General features: G+C 41.3%; 1 protein-coding gene across 6 annotated transcripts in view; it reads right to left on the bottom strand.

Annotated features, from left to right (window-relative positions):
• The window catches only part of SPAG16 (sperm associated antigen 16), a 363,770-nt gene that overhangs the window by 133,613 nt on the left and 205,969 nt on the right, over window positions 1-24,188 (bottom strand). For all 6 annotated transcript variants that reach the window (XM_085585489.1, XM_085585484.1, XM_085585485.1 and 3 more), the window contains one exon: window positions 16,021-16,147. In XM_085585489.1, the coding sequence (XP_085441615.1) occupies window positions 16,021-16,147 (127 nt within the window). The remainder of the gene's footprint in view (window positions 1-16,020; window positions 16,148-24,188) is intronic.

Below are 24,188 nucleotides of genomic sequence, written 5' to 3'. Positions count from 1 at the left end.
TTTCATTAATTTTATTGGTTTTGTACTTTTCAATTTAAGCCAGGGCTTCACCGATTACTCAAAGACAGACCAAGTGTTTTTTCTTGAATTAGAAAAATCTAACATAACAAAAATATTTCAACAAAAAAGAAGCTCAAAAGGAAAGCACATAAAGCCCTTTAAAATGCATGACCTATAACTTGCATTCCAGCTCTGCAAATTTTCAAATAAAATTCTAAAATCTCATGAGCAAGACAAGATGGCACAAGAAGCTTTCCACTACAAGACACAACATTCTGTTCATTTTCTCTCCAGTGAACTGAACTGCAGATAAATGACCCAGAAACGAGCAGGAAATGAGGACATATCACCAATGGGGTTTTATGAATATTATTTGTTAGAAGACATAACTCTCTTAACAATACCCGACCCGTGACTAATTTCAGGGGGTCAGGGTGATCTTTGCCCTCCACTGTGTAGGGCATTATTCTTCTCTAGAGAAGTGCAGAGGTTAATGAATAAAGTGCCAGCAAAGAAGAAATGAGACTGAGCAAGAAAATGCTCATTCTTGGTCTCTGCTATAAATAATGCTCTCATTAAAATTCTGCCTTGGAAGAAAGGCAAGTCCATTAGTCTAGGAGCTAATTTTTACTGGCTCCTTAGATGTATGCATATTAAAAATTCAGCGTTTATAATTGCCAGCCATCAACCACCTAGTCAGTGCTGTTCTTGGAGTTTTTAATTATTTACTTCATTTGCATAGACACTCCAATTTATGATCAACCATTTGGTTATCAAGGGACAGTTTTAGCAATTCCTCTTTTGCGTTTTTATTTATTCCTTCTGCATCCCCAGCAGGAGGGCTGAGAGGACCTTTGCCAAGGCAGGTGGCAGTGGGATGGGCCCATCCCCAGCCTCCCACCCTACCCCATGGCCAGGTTCTATGGACACGTGCTGAACACCTTCATCCCACCTTGGAACATCATAATAGGGTACAAAAACAGCCCTCCTACCCAATGCCTTTGCCTCCTCTTCCTCAGCTCTTGCTGAAGGCCCTTGCCTGGTTCCTTGGCCCCAGAAAAGGAGGGAGGAGCTCTCACCTGGCCATGTGCTCCCTCTTTTGCTGCAGGTGCTCTGGCACTTTGTCCTAAAGGTGTTCTCCTCCTCCCACAGCCTTTGTTCCCTGAGGATACAAGTGCTGCAAAACTGCCTCCAGTCCCATCCTCCCTCAGGACCAGCAGCCTCTGCTGCTCCTGCTCTTAGGCAGACACTCCATTTTTTCCATTGCTGCCTGCCCAGTGCCTTGGGCACATGAGAAGGAGAAAAAACCTTGGGATTTCTGCAGTGGCATAGGAGCCCTGGGAAGCCCGAGTGCAACTCCTGCTGTCAACACACCCCCCAGCTGGACATCGTCCCCACAAGAACCACCAGCCCAGGGGGAACACTGACTCCTGAAAAGTCACCCCATTTTTGGGTCATCCTGAAAAACAACTGAATTACCTAACTCAAGACATGCTGTCTGACCTCAGTGGTCCCTGGTGGGCTCAGCAGCAATGGGAATGATTGATTTGCCATCCTGATATCCCTGTGTCCTTCCTGGGCACCACGGCCAGTGACTTTTTGCAGACAGGATACCAGGCATCAAATGTGACAGGAGGGAGCAGCCCTGCCTGGCAGGAAGGGAATTGATTACCCATCCTTCTTTTTGCCAGGAACCATTGCTTTGCTGCAATTCATACTTTTCAACAGCCAGCCTCCAGAAAGCTTTGGGGGAAATGAAGGCAATGACACCAGAGATTACAAATCAATCACCACTAGAGAGCCTTTTATTTGGAAGAAGCTTCCAAGCAGAAAACAGACACCAAAAAATATATAATACATCCTGATTTTTTTGTTAGCTGTTTCCTTTCCTTAAGCTCTTTTATGCCATGTTTTTCTCCTGACACCACTGCTTACTTTGCTTTCACATCGATCTCTCTTACTGCTTATTTATCATTTATCCTTGATTTTATCTTTCTATCATCTTTCTCTCTCTTACCCTACACAACCCATAGTTATCTGGGAGGAAAATATGACATGATTATCTACTGTACACTGTCATCTTCCCCCTTGTTCCTGCCCAGATCCCTCTCGAAAATGGCACAGTAACACTGACAGAGGATGGAGCAAGGTCTACCTAATTTTTATTGTCTTGAAGTAATCACTTAGATCTGCCTGCTTTTGGTCACAGCATTATGTGGGGTTTGGCACAGTAGGATCCATGCAATAAGGAAAAATTCCAGGCATCAATGGGACACTCCTCTTCTGGGACACTTCCCATCATGGCAGGAATTTTTTAAGGGCTGCCATGGGTGCAGCCAGAAGGAATCAGAACACACTGTTACTCTAGAGCTGGGAACAGTCCTGAGCAGCTGACTCTGATTTTACTCACATTTATGCTTTCTCTCATGATCTAATTCACATCCTGTTATTAACTGAAGTGTTGTCAACAAGAATTGACAAAGTGGGAAATAGACCTCTTCTAACAATAAACCTGGTCAAGGAACAGGTCAGTTTAAATAAATCAGCTGACATAAATTTGGTAAAATAATATCGCAATACTGAAAAATTCCTTTTATAAAGTTTAGGCTTACTGAATCAAAGCAACTTTCTGTTCTAAAATATTAATAAATTAGGATTTAATTATATTGTTGGATACTGAAAAAAGATCAAAATTGTTGAAGGGGAATATCCAAAATTCTATAGACACTACAGTCTGGTTTTCAGAACAGAGGTTTCCCCCATGAGCTGATACACAAAAAGTTTTAAACCTATTGACTTTCCCTGCTAATCCCAATGTCACAGACAGCAGGACACAGCTCATGGGGGGTACAAGTGCCCGAGTGACCCATTTCACACATCCTGATAGAAGATACGAGATCCAAGTCCTATTTCTTCATCTATTCTTGGATAAGATTGTTGACAGAACCAGTTCCAGTCAGACACCCTGGGCTGCCCAGGCCCTTGGCAGCTCCTTTGCCAGGCACTGCACACCCCGAGCTCTGAGCTCTGCCCACCTCAGAAATCCTTCCTGGGCATCTGAACCCTCACTGCTCCTCCCTGGGGATGGAGAAAATTCTCACTGGGATGCTACCCAGCATGTGAGATAAGCTCGCAAAATAAAGATGTTTCCACAGATATAATTGGATCAATTGGGTTTTATGATTAAATTCTCTTCCATCGGATAATATTCTAACCATGTTAAAAGTGATTTTGTGTTTAGGTCTGTAACATATCCTTAGCCTCTCTAATTATTTGGAAAACTATATTGTGTTTACTGTATTGATTCAGCTATTGGAAATCTTGAGATTGCCACGAAATATTTCTTTTTATTATGCCATTTCTGAAGTTGAATATTGCTGAAAATAAATAGCAGGCAATTATTTTAATACCCTCTTACTGCACATTACTTATGAAGATTGTTCTAAATTGCTAAAGACAGAACCAATTTATCTAAACAGAGTTATTTAACACCAGTATGGATTAACTTCATATAGTCAGGTAGGCAGAAACTCTGGAACTCTTTCCTTCCCTGGTCTTAAATTAAGGAAAAAAGTGTTACTCCAGAACAAGTCAAAACATTGACTTTTATACCAGAAAGATGTCCTCCATCAAAAACTCTGCTACTTTGGTGATGCTTATAGAGCAATTTGGTGCTATTCAGGAAATTTATATTTTATATCTATATAAGGACCATTTGCAATCCATGTTACCTGTACCTAAAGAATTGATAAATTCCTATAAGCTCATATACACAAGGGAAGAAGATTTACAGAAATGGAGAACAATTTTTTGTGGCTTTTATTTTGGCTGGCAGAAATGCTGGCAGAAAGCCACTGTTTTTCTGAATCTGTAATTTTATGCCACGGTGTTCAGCAGATGTTTATCTAAATCATTTACATCTGTCTTTTCTGTTTCAGACACATTTAGTATTAAGGAACGATCCCTGAATAACAGCATACATTAAAAGTTAATTAAGAGGAAGTTAAAGAAGAAAGAATTACTTTTTTCATACCCCCAGCAGACATTTATTTCATTTTGGCAGGTTAAAAAATGAGAAAATTTGGAGCAAGGTGTGAGAACCAGCAATGCATATTTTTAGGGAAAAGCTTTATTATCCATTTCCTTACATGCTAATTAGGGAATGCAATCCACTTGCTAATGTTGAGTGCGTAAGAAATGTAAATTGCTCCATTAATTTGTTTAATAACCAAACTCTCAAAGTGGCAAGTCAGACAGCAGATGGGGGCTGTCACCACAAACCCAGCCCAATTCTGAACACCACACCAGTACACACAATTTACTGCCTTCTCAGTTATCAGTGCTGAGTAATGTCTATATTGTTTTAGATTTAATACAAAAGTTTACTCTTGACTACTCATAAGTGTTTCTGGGGTAGAAAAATAGACCTAGAAAAGGTGTGCAGCCCCATAGTCATAGACACACACTTTTGCAGGTGTGTGGCAGCTGTTTAACTCTCCTTTACAGCAAGTCATACTCCACTGGAAACACCAGGGCCTAAATTAAAAGCAATATGAGCATTTTCCTCCAGAAAAAGAGTACTTTTTGGATTCAAAAAAGCAAAACAAAACAAAACAGAATACTCTGCAAATTCATAGCAGTTCTTGCAAACTCCATTTTCTAGATTAGGAAAAGAAAGGTTTCAGAGGGACCCAATTTCATCAAAAATCAGCCCCTAAACCAAAATTATTCAAATATGTTACACATATGTTCCCAGAATAAAACTGCTTTTTCCCCCTCACAGTATCTTGCATTGCCTATCCCATTTCCTACAAACATGACTTTTTATAAACTCCAATTACACTCATACAAATACAACTGACACTTATTTGCACGTTAATTGGGTCAAATAAATTCTACCTGCATTTCCAAATGCAGTGAGTTTCAAACTCAGCTTTCCATCTCAACCAGTAAAACCAGCTAAATGGCACCACTGATGGAGCTGGGAAGTGGGAGGGCTTTGGCACAGGTCCTGACCATTGCCGAATTTTTATAACTTTTTGCTCAATCAACTCTTTGTTGCTTTTGCACCAGTCTCATATAAACCAGGAGAGATTTAAATCAAAAGTAGGCCTTGGCACAGCTGTACCAATATCTAGCACTGAGTAACCTCCTTTCCTGTGGTTTGTTCACAGGGCAGAATTGGGCCATTAATGCTGGACCATCATCACACCAAATGTCACTGAATTGCTGAATTCTGCTTCTTGCCTACCACCTTTGTCCCAGTGCTTCCAATCTGAGTGTGATGTCTCATTTCTGAAAGATTATTGCTTCTCTATAAAACGCTTTCTGAGGAGAAACAAACAATCAGCTGAGTAAGGGACTGGCATGTAAAATACTATCATTTGCAAAACACAGGCCTGAAACCCCCTTGGAGGCAGAGAAGCTGGGCTTGTGCCACAGAAGAGGGAAAACAGGAGAGCTATAATTACATATTTATTTTTAGAGAAAATGAGAAGCTAAATAAACTGTGAAACCCCAGTCTTTACCGGTAAATCCTTTCTGTCCTGAAAACCACACTGTGCAGAGTGGGAACAGCCAGTTCCCTGGGGATCAATTGGTGGTACCTTTTTGGCAGTGCCTCATTCCTCCTGTGTTGGTGCCAGGACACTTTGAGTCCTGAAACAATTAATTTTAGCAGTGCCACAGTGAACCACTGCCAGAAATCTCAACTTGAGAGACAACAATGCTGCTGCTGAAGATGGTTCTTCTGCTCCAGGTCTGAAATCACCCTGCAATCAAGAGGGGCTTTGGGACTGCTCTCCTGAAAAGAAACTCACAGACCTCAGCCTGCCAGGAAAGTGGGACACAAAACATCCAAACATAACATTTAAGAGGGGATTAGTGCACTCACACTTGGATTTGCCATGGGATGGTGTGGGACACTGGGATTTATGGCAGGGATGAGCAACTGCATGCTGACTGCCTTGATAAATGTGTGTCTTTGAGTATGTTGAATTACTCCAAGAAAATAAGGGGGATGCCAGTATATACAGGAGGAGAAAACAGGCAGAAGAAATTCTGTGAGCAATCCCAGGGCACTCAGAGGACAAGCCTATTGTCAGCTGAAGAGCCTGGCAAATGTCACAGTGCAAGAAAACCTGGCTGTCAACTGCAATGACACAGCAAGTCACACCTCTGACTGGAACACTGTCTCCTTGGTGGGAAGTTCCAGATGGGCCCAGCGATGGAGACAGATGTCTTTCCATTGCCTCACATAAATTTCACATGCAATTAGCAGTGGATTCTTTGCTGCTGAGTGAGGGACACTGAGGGCTCTCAGGATACAGAAAGGACAGTTCTCCACAGAGTCACTTCTGGTTCCGACAGTCTCACAATTCCAGTGCTATGACACCTCCTCATCTGCAAGGCAGCAAATGGACATGTGCTCCCATTTCTATGGGCAATGTGAAATCCCACCAGGATTGTCTCCTGGAGCACTTTTAAATACAACTGTACAACACAAATGCTCCTTGTTGGGTGTCCTCTCCAGTAGCCCATGCCAATGTCTCCCAATCCACACTGACACTGTTCAACACCCAAAGCTCCTTCTCAAGAGGTCTGTCATATTGTTCATCCCATCTCCACCATTTTAGCAATTAGCTCTGTCTCTCATTTGCACCAAATTAATCCTTTCTACAGAACAACCTAAAAACACAAGTGGAGAAAAAGATCTCAGAAAGAGAGAAGTGAATGTTATATTTTATAAAATCATTGAAACATCTCGATGCTCCTTGGAGGTCCCTTCCAACTTGGCAGATTCCGTGATCCGTAGGTTGTTGCTACAGCACATTGACAGGGCAAGACTCTCAGTTTTTGATGTGCTTTTCTCATGCCCAACCTTGAAGCCCAAGGGTGAAAGGGGAGAGGGAAGAGAGGTGAAGTGATATGGTGAAGTGACATGCCTACCACTGACATGCAAATCCCTGGGGCGGTGAAGAAGCCAAGAACCACCTCCTAAGTTCCAAATCTGTATTGTAGTAGACCAACCCCACTGCCTCTTAACATAAAATATCCTCAAGTACTAATCATGCTTCTAAATGTGGCAGAGGAATTCAGCTGTAGCCAAAGGGCTGCATTTTGGCCTTGGACTACAGCATGTGAACAACACCTCCCCGTGCTGCTGCCTTCAGGGTGTCAGAGCACAGAACAGTTTCACACCTGTGAGTGCCTGGCAGCTCCCAAACATAAAATATGCACCACCAAAATTCCATCCTTTGGGCAACATTTGAAGTGTGAATTCCCACTGCAAACCTTCACCATCCATCAGTGCTCCATGGGGTGTTCTACCCAAAACCAATTTGGCAGCCTACAGCTTTTCCTGCAAAACCAGGGCCCTCAGCTATACTGCACATTATAAAATTGACTACTTAAGCTTTCTTGAAGCAACCAGAAAATATTTTTATGCAAATACCTTACAAGGTCTGAAATTCCATTTGTCTGAACACAACACAGCTGAAGTCATCCCAAAGGTCTGCCAGCTTCTCAGTTCAAGCCATTTCCCAGGCAGTATCTGGTTGCTCTTATGAAAAGGAATTGAAGTCCAAAGCAGCCAGCCCCTGAGGCTGTGGGAGCCAGAGTGGGAATAAATGTATCCACAAGTAGTTAAAAGGGAGTAATCTATGCAAAAACATCAAGTCATCACCAGTATTTCAATTCAGTTTTTACCAAACTCAAAACCTAATCATAGAAAATGTATTACTTCATGTTATTGTTAGAAGAAAGGAAATGACTTGTAAGGTTTGGAGTTTGTTTGGGTTTTAATAGATCTTCTTGAGAATGTGTAGCCATAGTGGTCATGGCATTTAACTTCACAGACCAACAGATTTATCTAGTTCCCTCACAACCTGAACTGCACAGCAATTCTCTCCTCTCCCCCTCCACCACTGCCTCATCCAGAAGAGGATTCAGTTTGGAGCAGATGTGTTGAAGCAGAATACATCTGCAGCCAGCACAACAATCACTATCCAACAGTATTAAGTGGTCTTTTGGAAATTTTTCTGGCAAACACCTTTGTGCTCCCCTCCCCGACACCTTTCACCTGTAAAAATCCATGGACCAATCTGACTGGCATCTAAACCCTTACTTCTCATGCCTATAAAATAATAAAAAAAATAAATGCTCAGTGTAGTACAAAGCATTTTTTATGACATTAAACAGTAACATAATAGTTCCAGTGAAATTTTGTGTTCTTTGGCTGAAGTTTCTGGCTTCTGCCCTGGGCTCTCAGCTGTCCAGAGTAGAAACATGGAACAGTTTTGTGTCTCCTACTGCACTTCACACATCAGAGGCCTGGTCTGGAAGAAATGTGTTAATATAATATCAACTAAGTAAATTTAGCCATTATTTTAAATTAATGTAGGTATTGTGTGGTCAGTGGTCATCTGGTAGACACATTATTACACACATGCACACACCAAATTGCTTTTTTCTAATGACTCATTTGTTTTATTCCTGCCTGTTTCAAAAAAGCAATTAAGTTGAAAATGACCTTTTGAAGATTGTACTTGTGGACCAATCTTTTCATTTTTAATTACTTGCTTTGGTTTAATTGTTACATTAGGAACTATTAAGAAAGCAGCCAGCTTCATAATCAATAATTTAATTAGAGTTTTAGGACCAAGAAGTCAATGCAAATGTTATTCTGCAGCCAGGCCTTTCCCAAAGCCTTTGAAAGAACTTTACTCCCATTTTGTTTCAAAGTGACATTGGCGACACAGAAATCAAACTCATTCTTACTGCAATATATCCTGCCCACACATTATAGATGGACACAGGTAGCTGGTAAGAAGTTCAGATTCAGGTCAATCTTCACTCTGCGCAGGGAGGAGCACAACCTATTTCCCTCATTTGCATTTCATCCCATGCTCACCAGACCCCTTGCCAGGAGCCACACAGTATTTACTGGAACCCATTGCCAGACTTACAATATGTTACATTTATCTATTTATAGCTCTGTAATTACTACTAATATCCAAAGACAAGCAGCAAGTGAAACCAGATGAAATCTGCCTCAATGGGTGCTGAATTAATGTCCCCTCCTTCCTTCCACTGCTTCTCTCTGCCTGCCCTTGCAGGTTTGTAACCCAGCAGTGCAGGGAGCTGTCAGTGCAGTGGGAATTGCAGGGCCTGAGGTGTCCCTCGTTTGTGTTTACAGAGCTGTGGATCACATGGCTCCATCCCTCCACACTGCCCTGCCTGGCAGCAGCTCTCCAGGTGAGTGCTGGGAACTCCTGTGCATCACCAGCTCCTCCCCATCACCCATCCTGGGCAGAGCAAAACAGCGCAGGGACAGAGGGAGCCTTGAGCCAGGAGCTTTGCTAAAAGGCACTGAGCCCTGCAGGGCTGCAGCAGTGGGGGCAATCCATGTGCTGGGAGCTTTGGGAGTGGGGCAGCAAACAGGACAGGAGCTGCTATACCTTGCTGGGATGAATCACAGGGCTGCTCCAACCCTGGGAAAGGCAGGGATGTGAGGAAGGAGCCAACGCTTGCTCCAACACACCAGTAAGACAAAGCCAGGCTGGGCTGCACTGCAAGAAGCCTGCTCTGGGGGGTGCAGATTTTGGAGGAAACTCCTGCAGAGCCCCTGGGGAAACCATGACTGCACAGGAAGGAAAGCATCCTGGGGCTCCTGGAACTGGCTCCACGAGAGAGAGAATGGTCACAGGCTCAGGGCTGCCAGAGCTCAAGGAGCGTTTGGACAATGCTTCAGGGACAGGGTGGGATTGGAGATGGTGCTGTGCAGGGCCAGGATTTGGACTGGATGGTCCTTGTGGGTCCCTTCCAGCTCAGCACATTCTGTGATTCTCCAGCAGCAGCTTAAATGACTGTGAATATCATGATAGAAAGTGTTACTTTAATCTAACCTCACTGCCATTTATATATTTCACATGAATTGCAAGTCAAGCTGGAGATTTAAGCTTTAACACACAGAACTGTCTTGTCCTCTCAAAGACTTCCCTTTGAAATTAAAAATGTAGCTTTTTTATGTTTTGGGAAAAGGCAGAGGAAGACAACTTATTAATGGGCTGAATTCCCACAGGACTGGGCATATCAGTCAACAGGAACAGCTTAATAAAACAATTATAAAAAAAATCTTTTAAGGGCCTCTAATTCACCTGGAGCTTTAGAATCATGGAATCACTTTGGATGGAAAAGACCTTTAAGATCATCAAGTCCAACTTTTGAGCTCTGCAGAATAACCTGTCTGATTCTAGAAGGTTTAGGCTGATTTAAACCTAGTTTAACAGGGGGAAAAGCCTGTGGGTCCAGCTGATTATACAGTTTGTTAAACTGTTGATTTAATGGTTTGATTTGGAAGACAAGACAAAGAAGGAATTGGTCCAAGGGAAAGACATAGCTCGAGTGTGAGAGTGATCCTGGGGACAGCAGCCACACACAGTTTGAAGGGCAGTGGTTTTCCTGCCTCTCAGGAAGAAAAAAAAAACCCACAGCAAAACAAGAACATTGGATATTTTCTTGCTTGCATCTGGGTCAACTGATCCAAGTTGCACTTAGGTGTTCATTATTTGAAATATTTTATTGCAATCTGCCTTTTTCACTAAAGTTGTTTTTATAAAAAGTCAAAATGTAGCATTTTTAAGAACTCCATTGACCAAATCAAGTTTTTTTTTTCCCCCCAATTGTTTTCACTATTAGAAAGCAATCTTGACTTTTTTCCTCAGTTATACTTCTGGTTTTTAAAAAATTGGCAGTAGGTCTCTAGGAAAGCATCCCAAACAGACTTAACATAAACCTTTTTGAATTTTACTTTTGTATTTTGTGATACTACTTCTGGGAGAAAACATAATCCGTATTCATAACTATTTCTTCTTGATTTCATATTTCACTGTGACTCAAATTCCTTTTCATGTTAAGACAGGGAGTTTTAAAATATGAACCCATTATTTACAAATGCACAGAATCAGGAACACAGAATTTGTTACACTTCATGCCAGGAACTGGACTTATCCTTGCACATCCCTTATTTACAGCAGCATAATTCAATTGCACCGTGGGATTTGGAGTTTGCATGGAAGAGCTCTTTGTCTCCAATACTGACAACTTCAATCTTTGACCTACTTTTGAAGAGGATTGATTTGGACCTTAAACTGCCTGTCAAAGGTTTTTTAAATGACCCATCCTGTCTATCCACTCAGCTTGTGAAATCATTCCTCAGGAGTTCAAAAGAGTTCAAATAAAACTGACAAATCCAATAGTCTGAGGAGATTCTGACTGATAATTTTGTGCCCAAGGTGTTTACTTGGGGATAAATCAATTGAAATAGGCTAAAAATTATAAAGACAACCAGACTGCTTTTCAAAATCACTCCCTTTTGCCTGCTTAATGCTTCTCTCATACACTTGATCCTTAAATACTTTGCCATTTTTCCTGAATTTATCTTGTGAATGACCATTCCAAAGGGACACTGGCAAAGAAACCCCCACCACAGATAGGCAGAATCCTTGAAAAGATATGTTCCCATGTGTTGTAAGTGTACTGACAAAAATGCTCTGAGAAAATCCATATTGAAAAGCAAAATATCTACAAGCTAATTTATATTTCACTGGAAGGAAAAACTACAACAGGATATGTAAGGGAACTATTAATTTAAAAATTGCTCAATAGTGATAAAATAAACACTGGAAAGAAAGTGGTCTAAAAGATAATTGAATTGTAAGAAAACAAATTAAAAAGGTTATCTAAGGAAATTATAAGTTTGGAACAATTTCTCAATTTAACCAAAAGTTAATCAGCTTTAAGCTGCAACAGGAACCACAGCAAGGCTGTCCCAGGCCAAAGACATCCCAGGGTGGGAGAGGATGGGGCAGTATTGTGAAGGAGAAAATTGCAAGGCTGCAGCCTTGATCAGCATTTTTGTAATTATTCTACATCCATATGAAGCATACAGGCAGCCAAGAGCTCATCATTAAAATGCTGCAGCACAGCTGGAAACCTCAGCCAACAGCTCAGAAACTGCCCTGTGCACAGATTTATTTATTCTCTGGTAGGACATGGAGTGAAAAGCCCTTAGAAATGGCCACTGTCCTCAAACGACCCACGTGCCTTCAGCCAGAGCCCTTTACAAAGGAAAAAAATGCAGATGACCACCCCCAGATTCTTGGGGTTTACTCTGCTCTTTCTTGAGATGCACAGATGGATCATTTTGAGACCTTCTGTGGGGCAAAATGAAAAGCCAAGGAAGAACAGAGCAGGCAGAACCTCGATAGTAACATCTCAGTAACTTCCCAAACATGGTGCTGGGGTTGCTGAGGGTTGCTGCTTCCCCTCCAGGTGGGACATTCATTTGGGTTTTCCTGCTGTTTCCCACAGTGAGGGAACTCGATCAAACTCAGCTAATTTTCAAGAGCCATTAGCACACCATGATAAGCAGACACTGGAGCACAGGAGCTGCAATTATTAACTCCTGCTCTGCTCTAAAGAGGGCTGTGCCTAAGAACCTCTTTTATCCAATGCCACATTTGACGACATAATGCTACCCTGCAGAAGCCCCAGCAGCCTCTTCCTCTTTGCCCTATTTCTTCCTGATGAATTCCTCTGGGTGTGGTGCAGCCCCAGAGCCCCAGCCTGCCCTGGATAAAGTGTGGTGCACCACACTCAGGAACCATTCCCAGTTTCTGCACAGCCATGCACAGGTATCCCTGCAGAAGCCTGAAAGGTGGCTCTGCCTGCATTCCCAGAAAGGAAAACTGCAGCAGTCTGTGAGGAGGAAAATAGCCAGAGGCAGGTTTTCACTGGGAGCTTCTTCTTCTTGCCAGTGTTCAGGCAGGATCTTGGGCAATTTTATTCTGTTTTTTTGTTTGTTTGTTTGTTTTTTTTTCCTTTTTTCTATGAGATTGGTGCCTGCATTATTCATCAAGGACCTCACTACCTTGGATCTTCTAACTTTTGGTTCTGCTGTTCAGCCCACAAATTACTGACAAGGACACAATTTGATGTCCAGAGCCAGAACTGGCATCTGGTCACTGTTCTGCTGTGTCATCTTGGACCTAAATAGGAAAAAGCTGACATCCTTGGTGCCTTCCTCCCTGAATGTCAGAAGTATTAGTTTCATAGTGGGTTGGGAATGGGATTCTTTTATTTGTCTTATGCAGCAGTCTTCTGCAAACAGAATGCAGAAAAACCTGCATCCTAAATCACTGAGCTGCACTGCATAAAGAAATATATCCGGATAACTAAAATATTAAACTTGAGTAGCAGGGAGCAGTAGAGACCAAAATGGACATGAATTCTCAAACAGTATCTCAAATGCTTGTTATTTCAAAAATTGGAATAGAAATAGAGCATTGTATGAGTGTGACTTTTTACAGAGCCGTGTGTGTGCTGAACTTTGTTCACAAGAACAGTGTCACTGACGTGAATAGGCCTGTCCTGCTAAGGACACACAGAATTCTTCCCAAATCCTCATTGGACACATTCCTGAGGGCATTATTACTTAAAGCTGCCTTTTAAATGACAGTCTCTCCTCAATGTTCTCAAAAATGAAATATCCAGTTATAAAATCTGACATTTCAAAAATCAGAAAGCACATGAGACAGTTACTGAATCAATACATTTCGAACATGTAGAATGAAAAATGTGAGTATTTTTTTCTTCCCTTCTATTTAATTATTTAAGTGTATAAATATTTGGTATCTCATCTGTCTGAAAAAAGAGCAGAGGTTCAAGCTTGGCTCAAACGGTGTTGAGACAAATGTGAGCAAGTCCCAAGAAATGGCTCCTGAGGCTGTGGGAGATGCAGAGGAGTGGCAGGTCCTTCATCATGGCAGGAATTAACCCAGGCAGGGGAACTTGTACTCAGGGGGTCAGGGGCTCTTCTGCACCTCTCACATTCATCACTGGACACACTTTGCAATTCATGAGTGGAAATGCTTTCCCTGATGTGTCAGCGAGGAATTGTTCTGGTGCAAAGCCAGAACATGCTTGTCTTTCTATGAAACTGGCACAAAGAGGAATAAATTCCACAGCTTATCTTGGCACCAGAGCCATCAGCTTCACTGGCAAGAAATTCCCACCAGAGAACTGCAGCCTGGGTCTCCATCTGATCTATTGCATGTCTGGCACAGCACAAGCATAGTTCCTGCCCAAATCCAACACCAAAGGCAGAATTCTCCCTCAGTGTTTGAAAAGAGCCACAAGTGCAATTCATCTTTCTCTGGTCTCACTTTCCTATAGGCAACATGTCCCTTTGGTTTAAAATTAGAGTCAATGTGATGAAGATTTTTTTAAACCACTGGATGGATCTTACTTTGTTATGTAGAAAAAAGAGGAAAAGTAACACCCTGACTTTCCAAAGTCTGCAGGCTGCATTAGAGTTCTACCTTGGTAATTACAAAGATTTATGTTCCATCCTGCCCCAAATCCAGAGCTCATTGTCCATTCAACTTACACTGCTCTGACTTACAGTTCTCTATATCCATTATCTTTAATAATAAAGAGCTGACTGCACTTAATGATTGAAGAGCAAGATATGATTAGCAATAGGAATCTGATTTATGAGAAAACAAACCCGAGTGTGGTTTTCATGTTTCATTAAAAGTATCTTAAATGTACTCCTTAATGCTGATTAATCTCACAGAGATGAGAAAATATTCTATTCCAAATTAATGGGACAAAATAATTCATCTTCTTTCTGGAGGGAACATTTAATATCATTCAGCATTTGGAGGGAGGTGGCATCATCACAGGGATTTCACCACCTCAGGTGAGGTTTCACTGTGAGCATTTATCCCAAACCTGCAAGATTTCCCACTGGACATGGAAAAATTCAATAGAATAAATACAAAACAAAATGCCATATACAACATTTTCTTTTCACAAAAGGTCTTTCTTATCTTAGCAAAATTACCCAAAGCTGAAAAACAATATTGGTGAGTAAATATAAAGGCATTTTCCTTATGTTTGTCAAAGGAAAACTCCTTGATGACTCTGTTAATTCGCTATGAGCAGGAGATTACTGAGATATTTGCAAGATAAAGTTCCTTGTAGGATTTATTGAAAACAAAACAAAGCAGAAATCTATTTTTCCATTAAGCATTTACTTTTGTTTGCATTGCAATAATTTTTTTCCTCTTTTTGAATTATTCATATTTGGATATAAAATATTCCTACAAACCAATGCATTTAGGAATAATGAATCTTGACTAGTTTCATTTTAACTCATTGTGCTTTCTGACCAGGATTATTATTGTTATTATTAAATGACCTTCTATTCAGTCTGTTGCTATGATCCATAAATAGAAATTGCCTAATGAGCATCTCAAGTATTCCACTGTGATTTCCATGCAGTTTTTCCTATCCTGTGTTTGTATAGCTCTGATGACAACACCATTTAATCCACAGTAACAGCTCTGCCTGCTTCTTCTCCAATCCCTTCTATGAATACAACCTTCTCCATTCCAGGCTGGAATCTTGTACCTTTACACTGTCTGAGAAATGCAGAGTGGCTGTGACATCAACTGAAGAATCATTTTGAGAACTTCAAGAATTGCTCCATACCACAAAAACAGCAATAATTATTATACTTTCTGATGAAAGAAGAAAAAAATTCCTTTTGTCTTGTTCTCATGTTCTACTTGTACAGGATTTGCATATTTGGTTTGCAAAGCAGTAGGGACAAATACACTCTCCAGTGTACTCAATCCATTTTTACCTATTCCAAAGAAAGAAGGTAGAGAAGAACAAAGGAAGAGATGCAGAGTTTCTGTCACTACTATGGAGAAAATAATGTATGTTCCATGAGAAATCAGCAGAGTTCTGGAGGAGGGGAGGCAGATTCCTTCTAGAGGAAGTGTTATATGGTGACATTTTTGGTCAGAAGATAACAAGTGTGTTAGTGAATATTTTACTGCCACATCACCCTCGCTTTCTGTTTTGATTTCACACAGTTTTATTTTTCTCATGTCACACACATCACTACTTTGCCTGAATTCAGGAAAGACCAAGGCAAAGCCTGCCTACCGTTCTGACATCCCAGAGAGACAAGGTCTTGTCAGCGGAGCTGGTGACGGCGGTGCTGGAGAAGGGCAGGAACTCGATGCTGTTCACTGAGCCCTTGTGGCCACGCAGGGTGTATCTGCACCTCTCACTGCAAGAGAAGAAAACAGGAATGCAGCACACTCCACTCGGGGTAATATGATCGATAGACAACTTTAGGTGAATGAAGAACAACTTTTGTGCATCTCCCCAGCTACTCTCTGGAAAAATGAACATTGACAGCGATTCCTCACCAGAGCACTGCACCACAGAGACAGTTACATAACCCAGCCCATTGGTGTTTGCTTCCCAGTAATGAAAGCTGGAGCAGGAAGGTATAAAGAAATGAGAATTGGGTTTTAAAAGATTGAATCCTAAGGAGGAACAATGAAAGCATCACTTAGTGTTCCCTGGGTGGATCCTCAAAAAACCTTGTTGATGCAGAACCAAAAGGGAATGTGGATGAAAAGGTGGGATTGAGACAGCATAATTTCATTTTTATAGACATGAAATTCCTTTTTTTAAAGAGAGATCTATTGGAGTGCCCACATGCACCCTGAAGAAAGTCAGTGAGTGCTGGCAACCTGGTTTCCCTCTCAAGGTGTGCACAAAGCCTTAGAGAAAGCAAGTGGTGCCTGGGAGCTCTCTACTGAGGGTAAACCCTCAGTGGACACCCCAAGCCCCTTTTCTCTGAAGGAGAGGTCTCTGGCTACAGATGAACCACTCCAGTGGCCATCCTAAGCTCCCAGTTCTTAAAGCAGAGGTGGGGAAACTGAGGTGCACCCCAAGAATCGAGGTGTTCATCATGAACCAACAGCTCAGATGGAATTACCTGTGAAATGGTTCTGAAAGTTCTTTCAAGGCTTAAGACACCCAGCCACTGCACCTTCTCCCAGCTGAGCAGCTAAGGAGTAACACCCTAGAGCTTTTGGGCTGTCTTTCTCACCTCTTTGTTTTGTTTTCTTTGAATGAGTTAATTTCTGGGACAACAGTACTGGTCCTTCCCAGCTGAGGGGATGGACCTCATACAGATGGAACTCCAGACAGGAAGCTTTTCCCATTGTAGGAAACGGGACACTACCACGATGACACTGCTGTGGAGAATCAGTTCTCTCACCAAACAGCCTGACCTTGGCTGTACAGATGTAATCTTGTGAAAGCTTTTTGGGTTTTGCTTTGCCTTCTGTGTACACACCAGAGCAGAACATTCCTTAAACTGTAGCCAAGGAGAGGAGAAGGAAGAGCCCAAGGATGCCCCATCCAGACAACACAGAACTCATTGTTAAACAAGGGTATCACTCCATGATTTCTTTAGATATATGTAAAATTTAAATGTGTGGTATTTGTATTGTTATATCCTATGAAAACACACAGGTAGGGGAGCATACTGTAGAAAAAACTAATCAATATAAACTCAGTAGCAGTTCTATCCTGTTTGTTCAGCTGAGTCAAAAATAGCATGAAAAAATAAAAGCCAACAACTCATCATAAATTACTGCAGCTTTCAGCGAGAGCTCAGAATTTTATTCCCTTCTCATGTGATTCTGACAGTAGAAACACACCTCCCTGGAGCTGGCTGCTGAATATATCACTGGGGCTTGCAAATTAGATTACTGGGTGGCTCTTAACAGAGAAATTTCTTACAATATTTATTAAGGAAGCTGTCAGCAGGGGGGAAGTTAAGATGTGATTTTTCTGCCTTTTTTTTTCCCCCTGCCTGTATGTCCCCAGAAGGCTCTCAGAGCTCCTCCCGGTTCTGTACCAGCAGCACAGGAGATCAGTGTCTGCAGTGAGGGGCAGGCCAGGAGAGCTGCAAGGCTGGGATGGACACTCCCCTGAGCACTGATCTAACACAGGGACTCCTCAGATCTGTTCTGGTGCTTTTCCATTTGCCATTCTGGAATGATATCCTGTGCTGAACACCAAGCCTGCCCCCACAAAGGCAGAGTAGAAGGGAAACAAGTAGCTTCTGAGGAGAAATATTATCCAGGAAATAGATTTCAAAGAAATATTAGATTCCACTGGTATCATTTTACAGAATCTATGCTTTTCTATTATAGATAATACATTATACCACCCAGTGTTATCTGTTATATAGACTACATGTATTATTTTGTCACAAAGACTCATTTTAAACTAGACATAAAGTGCTTGGCTGTTAGAACTCAGTACACAAGGTATCTGATATTCATGATCCCTTGATATACAACAGTAAAATAACTTCAGTAAAATAATTCTTTTGTCTCACAGTTCATGGCAATGTTTTACACCACAAATACGCCTTTTCCGTCTCAGATCTTACACTTTTATTTATGCCTAGGAATGCCATTTTTTAAAGGTGCCCAATCATTTCCAGCTTGCATGTTCCAATGTAAAGGCTCAAAGCTGCTGAACAGTTTCTGACAAGGAAAATACTGCTGCATTTTTTTTCTGGGCACTTTACGTTTTTGAAAACATAGACAACTTTCTATACCACAGTGTGAAAGTGGTTCCATTGGAAGAAGGGGGATATTTTCCTGTAATAACAGGGTGTATCTATGCCCTCTTTAAAGGCTGGGGAAGAACAATGTCTTCAACCTGCTTAACTGGGCTTGGGGTGAAAGAACACAGGAAAAGGGAGGCAGTTAAAGGAAAAAAAAAATATTTTGTTTGTCAGGCACTGATGTAAGATCTGGACCATCCCAGGCAGGCTGCAAGAACAGGCTTGTGAGAGATTAATTAGGTGCCAAAGCAGGAAGGCCCATTCAGAATCCCTTAGCAAGGTGAAAATGGACTGAAGTGATGGACCACGACAGCAGCAGAAGGGAAGGAAATGATTTGCGCTTTTCTATCAGGAACACAAACACCCAGCCCTGATGCAGCCTCTCTCCTTCCCACTTCCCTATCACTGCACACTGATGAGCTCTGGCTCTCGAGATCTCATTTACCACTCTGATAACTGACTGACTGAATATTTCTGAGAACCTTGCCCCAGTGCTACAGAAAATAAATTCATCTTTCTGTCCAGCTGAGACATAATTTCAGCAAGATTGTCTTGTACTAGCTATCTTCTGGTTGGAAAGGGCAACAATTTATCTAGATGTTCCTTTTCCACAAGAAAGTAAGTTGATATGAAGGGTAGATCATCACCCTGTTTTTTTCATGGAAGCTTATGTTTCTATGCAATGGAACAAGTTTATCTACTTCAGAATAAATCTGTAGACACATCCACTGAGTATTTTTCTCATTGTGAACACAGAGCCTCATGGATATAAGCCACACAACCTCTGGATATCTTCATTCAGAAGACAGAGGGGATCATGTATGAACAGGAGGTTAGACACTTGCACAAATCTTGATGCCTCAAGAGGTTCTCAATAAACGCTGTTCAGTAGCTCAGTATTTTGCAGATTGCATGCTCACTCTGACACCGCTCCAACCTTGATCCTTCCCCTGTGCAGTACAGGACTAATTATCCTCAATGGTTTCTTTCTTTCTGCAGTAAATTCCTCTCCCTTAAATCCAGGTGAGGTAATGATGTCCATCAATAAATCAGCCTTCATTCTACCTCAGCAGGTTTGGATGTTTCCTAAGAGTTTCAAACAAACATGGACAGATACTAATCCAGAAGCACATCTATGCCAGGAATATTGCCTTCAATTAACCATACCAATACTGATATCATTAGCTCAACAGATTGGGAAGATTTCATTTCTAGAGACTTCTCTTTTGAAAAATCACATTTCAGAATGCTTAATTCAATTCCAAAAGGCTTTCAGTAAAACTGCATTGAAAAGAGAAGATATTAAAGATTTCCACTTACATAAGAGTTCAGTGAATATTCCCAGGCTCTGCACAAATGTAAAAGAGCAGCCAAAAAATGCACCAGTTGGATATTCCACCAACTGTGCAGTAATTGAAAGGGAGCACAGGCAGTGGGTAGATCCCTATTGCCCTGCATACTTTCCCAGTAAAACTCAGGAAGAACAAAGCAGCGCCCAGCCTGCCCTCACTGCCAGCCACACAGCAAACCACAGCCACGAGGCAGCCAACGTGTGGCCAATTCTTCTGCCACTTAAGTGTTTCAAAAAAAACCACCCCACATATGCATGCTGGCAATACTATGGAATCAGGATTTTTTTGCCCCTTTCTTAGTGTTTTTTTTTTTTTTTTTTTTTTTTTAAGCATGTGGTTTTTATGTTCAGCTGTTTGGAAAAACTGGGGGAGTGGAAGGTGGTACCATTTCAGTAAGTACTGAGGTAGCTGAGGTAGCCATCATTACGTATTTTATTTCTGTGCCGTATTGAATCTCAGTTCAAGCATGATAATTAAAACTACTTAAACAGCCAATTGAAATTAATGAGATTTTGAGCTTGTTCTTTGGAGCCAGTGCCTCTCCCACGCGCCTTTTTCCATGCCTTCAGAGGAATTCATTAAATAATGAATTCCCAAACAGGAACTCCCAAACTGTACTATCTTTCCCCAAAACTACCCTCTAAAATAGAGCAAACACTAAACTAAATTCTCTCTCTCATGTCTATGGGGAAGCATTCTTCTTTGTGAGCTGCAATCACAATTTTCAGGGCAAGTCACACAGAAAGTCACCTGTTGTGAAAGTGTACACAGCATTTCTGAGGAAGATTTGTAAAGACACACCACAACCAGCTTCCAGTGCTCCTATTGGGCTGTAATTGGAACAGTCAAAAGGAGAATCTTTTTTAACAAAACCTAACCCTATCACTTTCTCATTGTATGGCTCTATCTCCAAAATGTGTTTAAATTCGGCATAGAACTTTCCCAGCCAAGATCAATGGCTAAGGATAGCAAATGGGCTGGCTTAAGACATTAAAATGCCAGCTTGGTTTATGCTGTTATAAATGCATTCTATCATGTCTTTACATTTTATGACCTCTATTTTATTTCTAGGTAGCTTCACGTATGACACATCCAATTATTCATGTCAAGAATGTAAAACTACCAGTATTTCAGTAAAAAGTGCTTGCCATCATTTCTGACGGTGATTTTTTTTGACCATTATTTCACTAAATGTAACACATTTTCTGAGACATTGACATGTGAGGATGCTTACTCTAGAAAGTACATTTGTCTCTGAAAAGATACATGACAGTATGATGCTGTCAATATGAAACACTTTGTTCAATTATTACCTATGCTTATGAAAATGGAGCTCTTTTCCAATTGTGAACATTCATTTGTGCCCTCTCTCAGACCAGTGTTTGACTTGGAAAATGCAGTGCTAAAGGAGATACTACTTCAGCTTCTGTGACCATGCAAACATTTCTCCTCCAGTATTTAGAAACATCTAGAAAGACAACACAAATAAAATCCTTCTCTGTGTAATTTATTTTCATATTTAGCACTTGTGGAATGTTTTAATCTCTGCAAAACAAGAAGCAATCCCCTGATTGAAACAAAGCTCCGAGTCAGGCTTTCCTTGGCAAGGATCAGTTTGTAGAGCTACTCAGTCAGTAGAGCTACAGTTTCTCAATCTGGTGAAATCTGGTGTCAGATAATTTTAATTTTTGTACTTTTGAAGTTCACACTGAGCAGAAGCAGGAGTAAGTATTAAACCCTGCTGCCATCACTCCCATCAGGGGCTGCTGTGAGCTGGGGCACGAGGGGCTGAACCACAGACACCGTGAGCACACCCCGCTCCTGCTGGAAGTGGCACAAGCTCTGCCACTGATGTCAGGAGAAGCAGGATGAGATCCAGCTCTGTCCCCACAGGAGCCTGACAGCTCACACTTTGCTCTGGTGCACAGTAAATCGAGCATGTAAAAGGAAGCTGATCTCTGAAGGGGGATGGACTCAACTGGTAAGTTCAAGGATTTTCCTCCTTCCTGTGTCCTTGTCTTCCTCCCTCTGCCAAAAACAAAGAAAAAGCTTCCCAACTAGGAAGGCTTAGCCAAGGAAGAAAGAACCCCAGACATGATACATATGTTTCATCAGTGTTTTCTAGGTATATAAACAAACATTCTTCATCTGACTCATCATGTTGTAAGTCTGCTGTAAAATCCTGTAACATCCTTTTCTCAGACCTCCTTGCAAATAGTCGTACTGTTAAAACACAGAGCTTCTGAACTGGATCAAATTGTATCCTCCCACTGACAGGACATAAGTCAATGTCAACAGTTACATTTTTGACTTGCTTGGTAAATTTTGAAAGGCTGCAGCAGTGTATTTTTGAGAGTGCAGATTTCCTCTCTGAGATCAAGCAAGGCTCTTTCCCCTCCCTTCTCAGGAGATAAACTGAGCACAGCAGCTTTCCTTTAACACCAGTTTGTAAAGACTCAACTCTCACCAGCTCTGCTTCAGCTCCTGCTGAAAACTGCAATAAAAGCCACCAGGATTTAGTAGCTGAAGAGATTCCACCTGCTGCAAGAGGGAACTGCAGTCCCAACCCTCTGCTGGCCCTGCTGGTGGAAGGAACACCCTGGGTTTTGTGCTCACACAGGATGCAGCTACACCTCCAGGTAACCTTCCAGTCTGCTCCAAATCTCTCTCACACTTACTGTGAGCCCCTACTTCTAGCAAAACTCCAAGAGAAGGCTGAAGGACAGTGCCTGAACATGATGGTCCTTAAACATAGGTCTTGTTTGATGAGGTGTGAGCACACTGAGTGCTCCCAGCCCAGCCCAACCCAGCCTCATGCACTTTGAGAGCACCTCCGGAGGGTTAAAGCCTTCCTGCAGCAGGAAGGTGGCCAAAAGCTTGTCCAATCCTCCCTTCCCACTCCACACCCTCCCATTCAGTGGTGCTCCCTCCACAGCCTCCTACCCCTGAGGCATTTGTGTGCTGTTAACAAGATACCCTGACAACAGCAACACCCAAACAGGATAGGAAAGCTATTTTATTGTGTAGGAAATTCATTTCATCTCCAGGGACCTTGCCTCCTTACATATTTTGCTGTTCTAAAAATTACTTTGTCCCATTTCTATAACTTGAAAGAGCCTCTTTGGCAAATAATACACAAAAAGGGAAAATTGAATGTACCTGAGGAAAAAAAAAATACAAAAAACCACATGCAGAACAGAAAAAGAGGGCAATGCATTACATTAAATGAAGTCTGATAGCTTGAACTTCAGATTCAGTGAGGTCTAATAGGGAGGGACATTTGGCAAAATTCCCTTAATAAATTTATAATTAACCAGCAGAAAGCGAGGCTCCAGTCAGATTTCTATTCTGCAGTGAAATTAGATAACAGCCAAATAATCACAGTCCTTGAAAGAAAAGGCTGTGAATGCAGGAGAAAAAGGTTGCAAAACTTCATGCCTTACCTGTGGGATTAAAGTGCTTATTTGCCTCAATTCCTGGTAATTTACACAACACAATTTGTATTACTGGAAAAGTAGCCAATTATAATACTGTATTTATTTTTCTGGCAGAGCTCTACGATGTGTACTTAAGTAGAAGCTGTGTGTTTATTGAGAGTGTAGAAATTTCTTCTACCAGGCAGACATGAAGATGCAGCACTGAGTTAAAAAATACTCTCAGACAAAAAAGCACAAATTTTTGAGGCCACTACTGGTTGCTGTGGTGTTGGACACAGGTCTGGCTGCCTGATGCCAGACTGGGAAATAATATGAACCTTATTTTTTACCATGTTTCTGTATCAAGTGCACATAGGTAGTGGTAGGGTGGGCTTTACAGAATGAAGACTCTCCCTGTGCCATGGTTGGTTAGAACTCACTGGTACAAATAAGCAAAAAAGAAAAATAATCAATTACCTTTTGGTGCTTGATTGATTCCCATACTACTCAAACTCAGGATCTATTTTGATAAACATTGATAATACTAAATATGATTGACAATAGCTTTATATGTTTTTGTGAGTGAAAAGCCCAAGTTATTGAATTAATAATATTCTACTTAGGCTTTCATTAGAAGGCCTGAAAACTTTGCCAATAATCTATCTCCTTTTTTTATTGGCTTGAAACATGAATAATGAATCTGCTCATTATTACACTGAAGATTTAGTCTTTTAATGTCTTGCATTTCTTTGAACAGATGAAGTGTTCTAGAAATATTATTATTTTTTTATTTTCTGATTCTAGATGAAGGAGTTTTGGTGTGAAGCTTTAATTTTTTTAAAGGAAAGATAAAACAGTAAGACATAAAATCTCTACTTAAGAATGGCTTATATTCTTTTTGTA

Source organism: Lonchura striata, chromosome 7, assembly GCF_050655825.1.
Source record: "Lonchura striata isolate lonStrDom1 chromosome 7, ASM5065582v1, whole genome shotgun sequence".
In the NCBI taxonomy this organism is placed as follows: domain Eukaryota; kingdom Metazoa; phylum Chordata; class Aves; order Passeriformes; family Estrildidae; genus Lonchura; species Lonchura striata.
The sequence above is the reverse complement of the archived record's forward strand: the minus strand, read 5'-3'. Positions and strand labels throughout refer to the sequence as shown.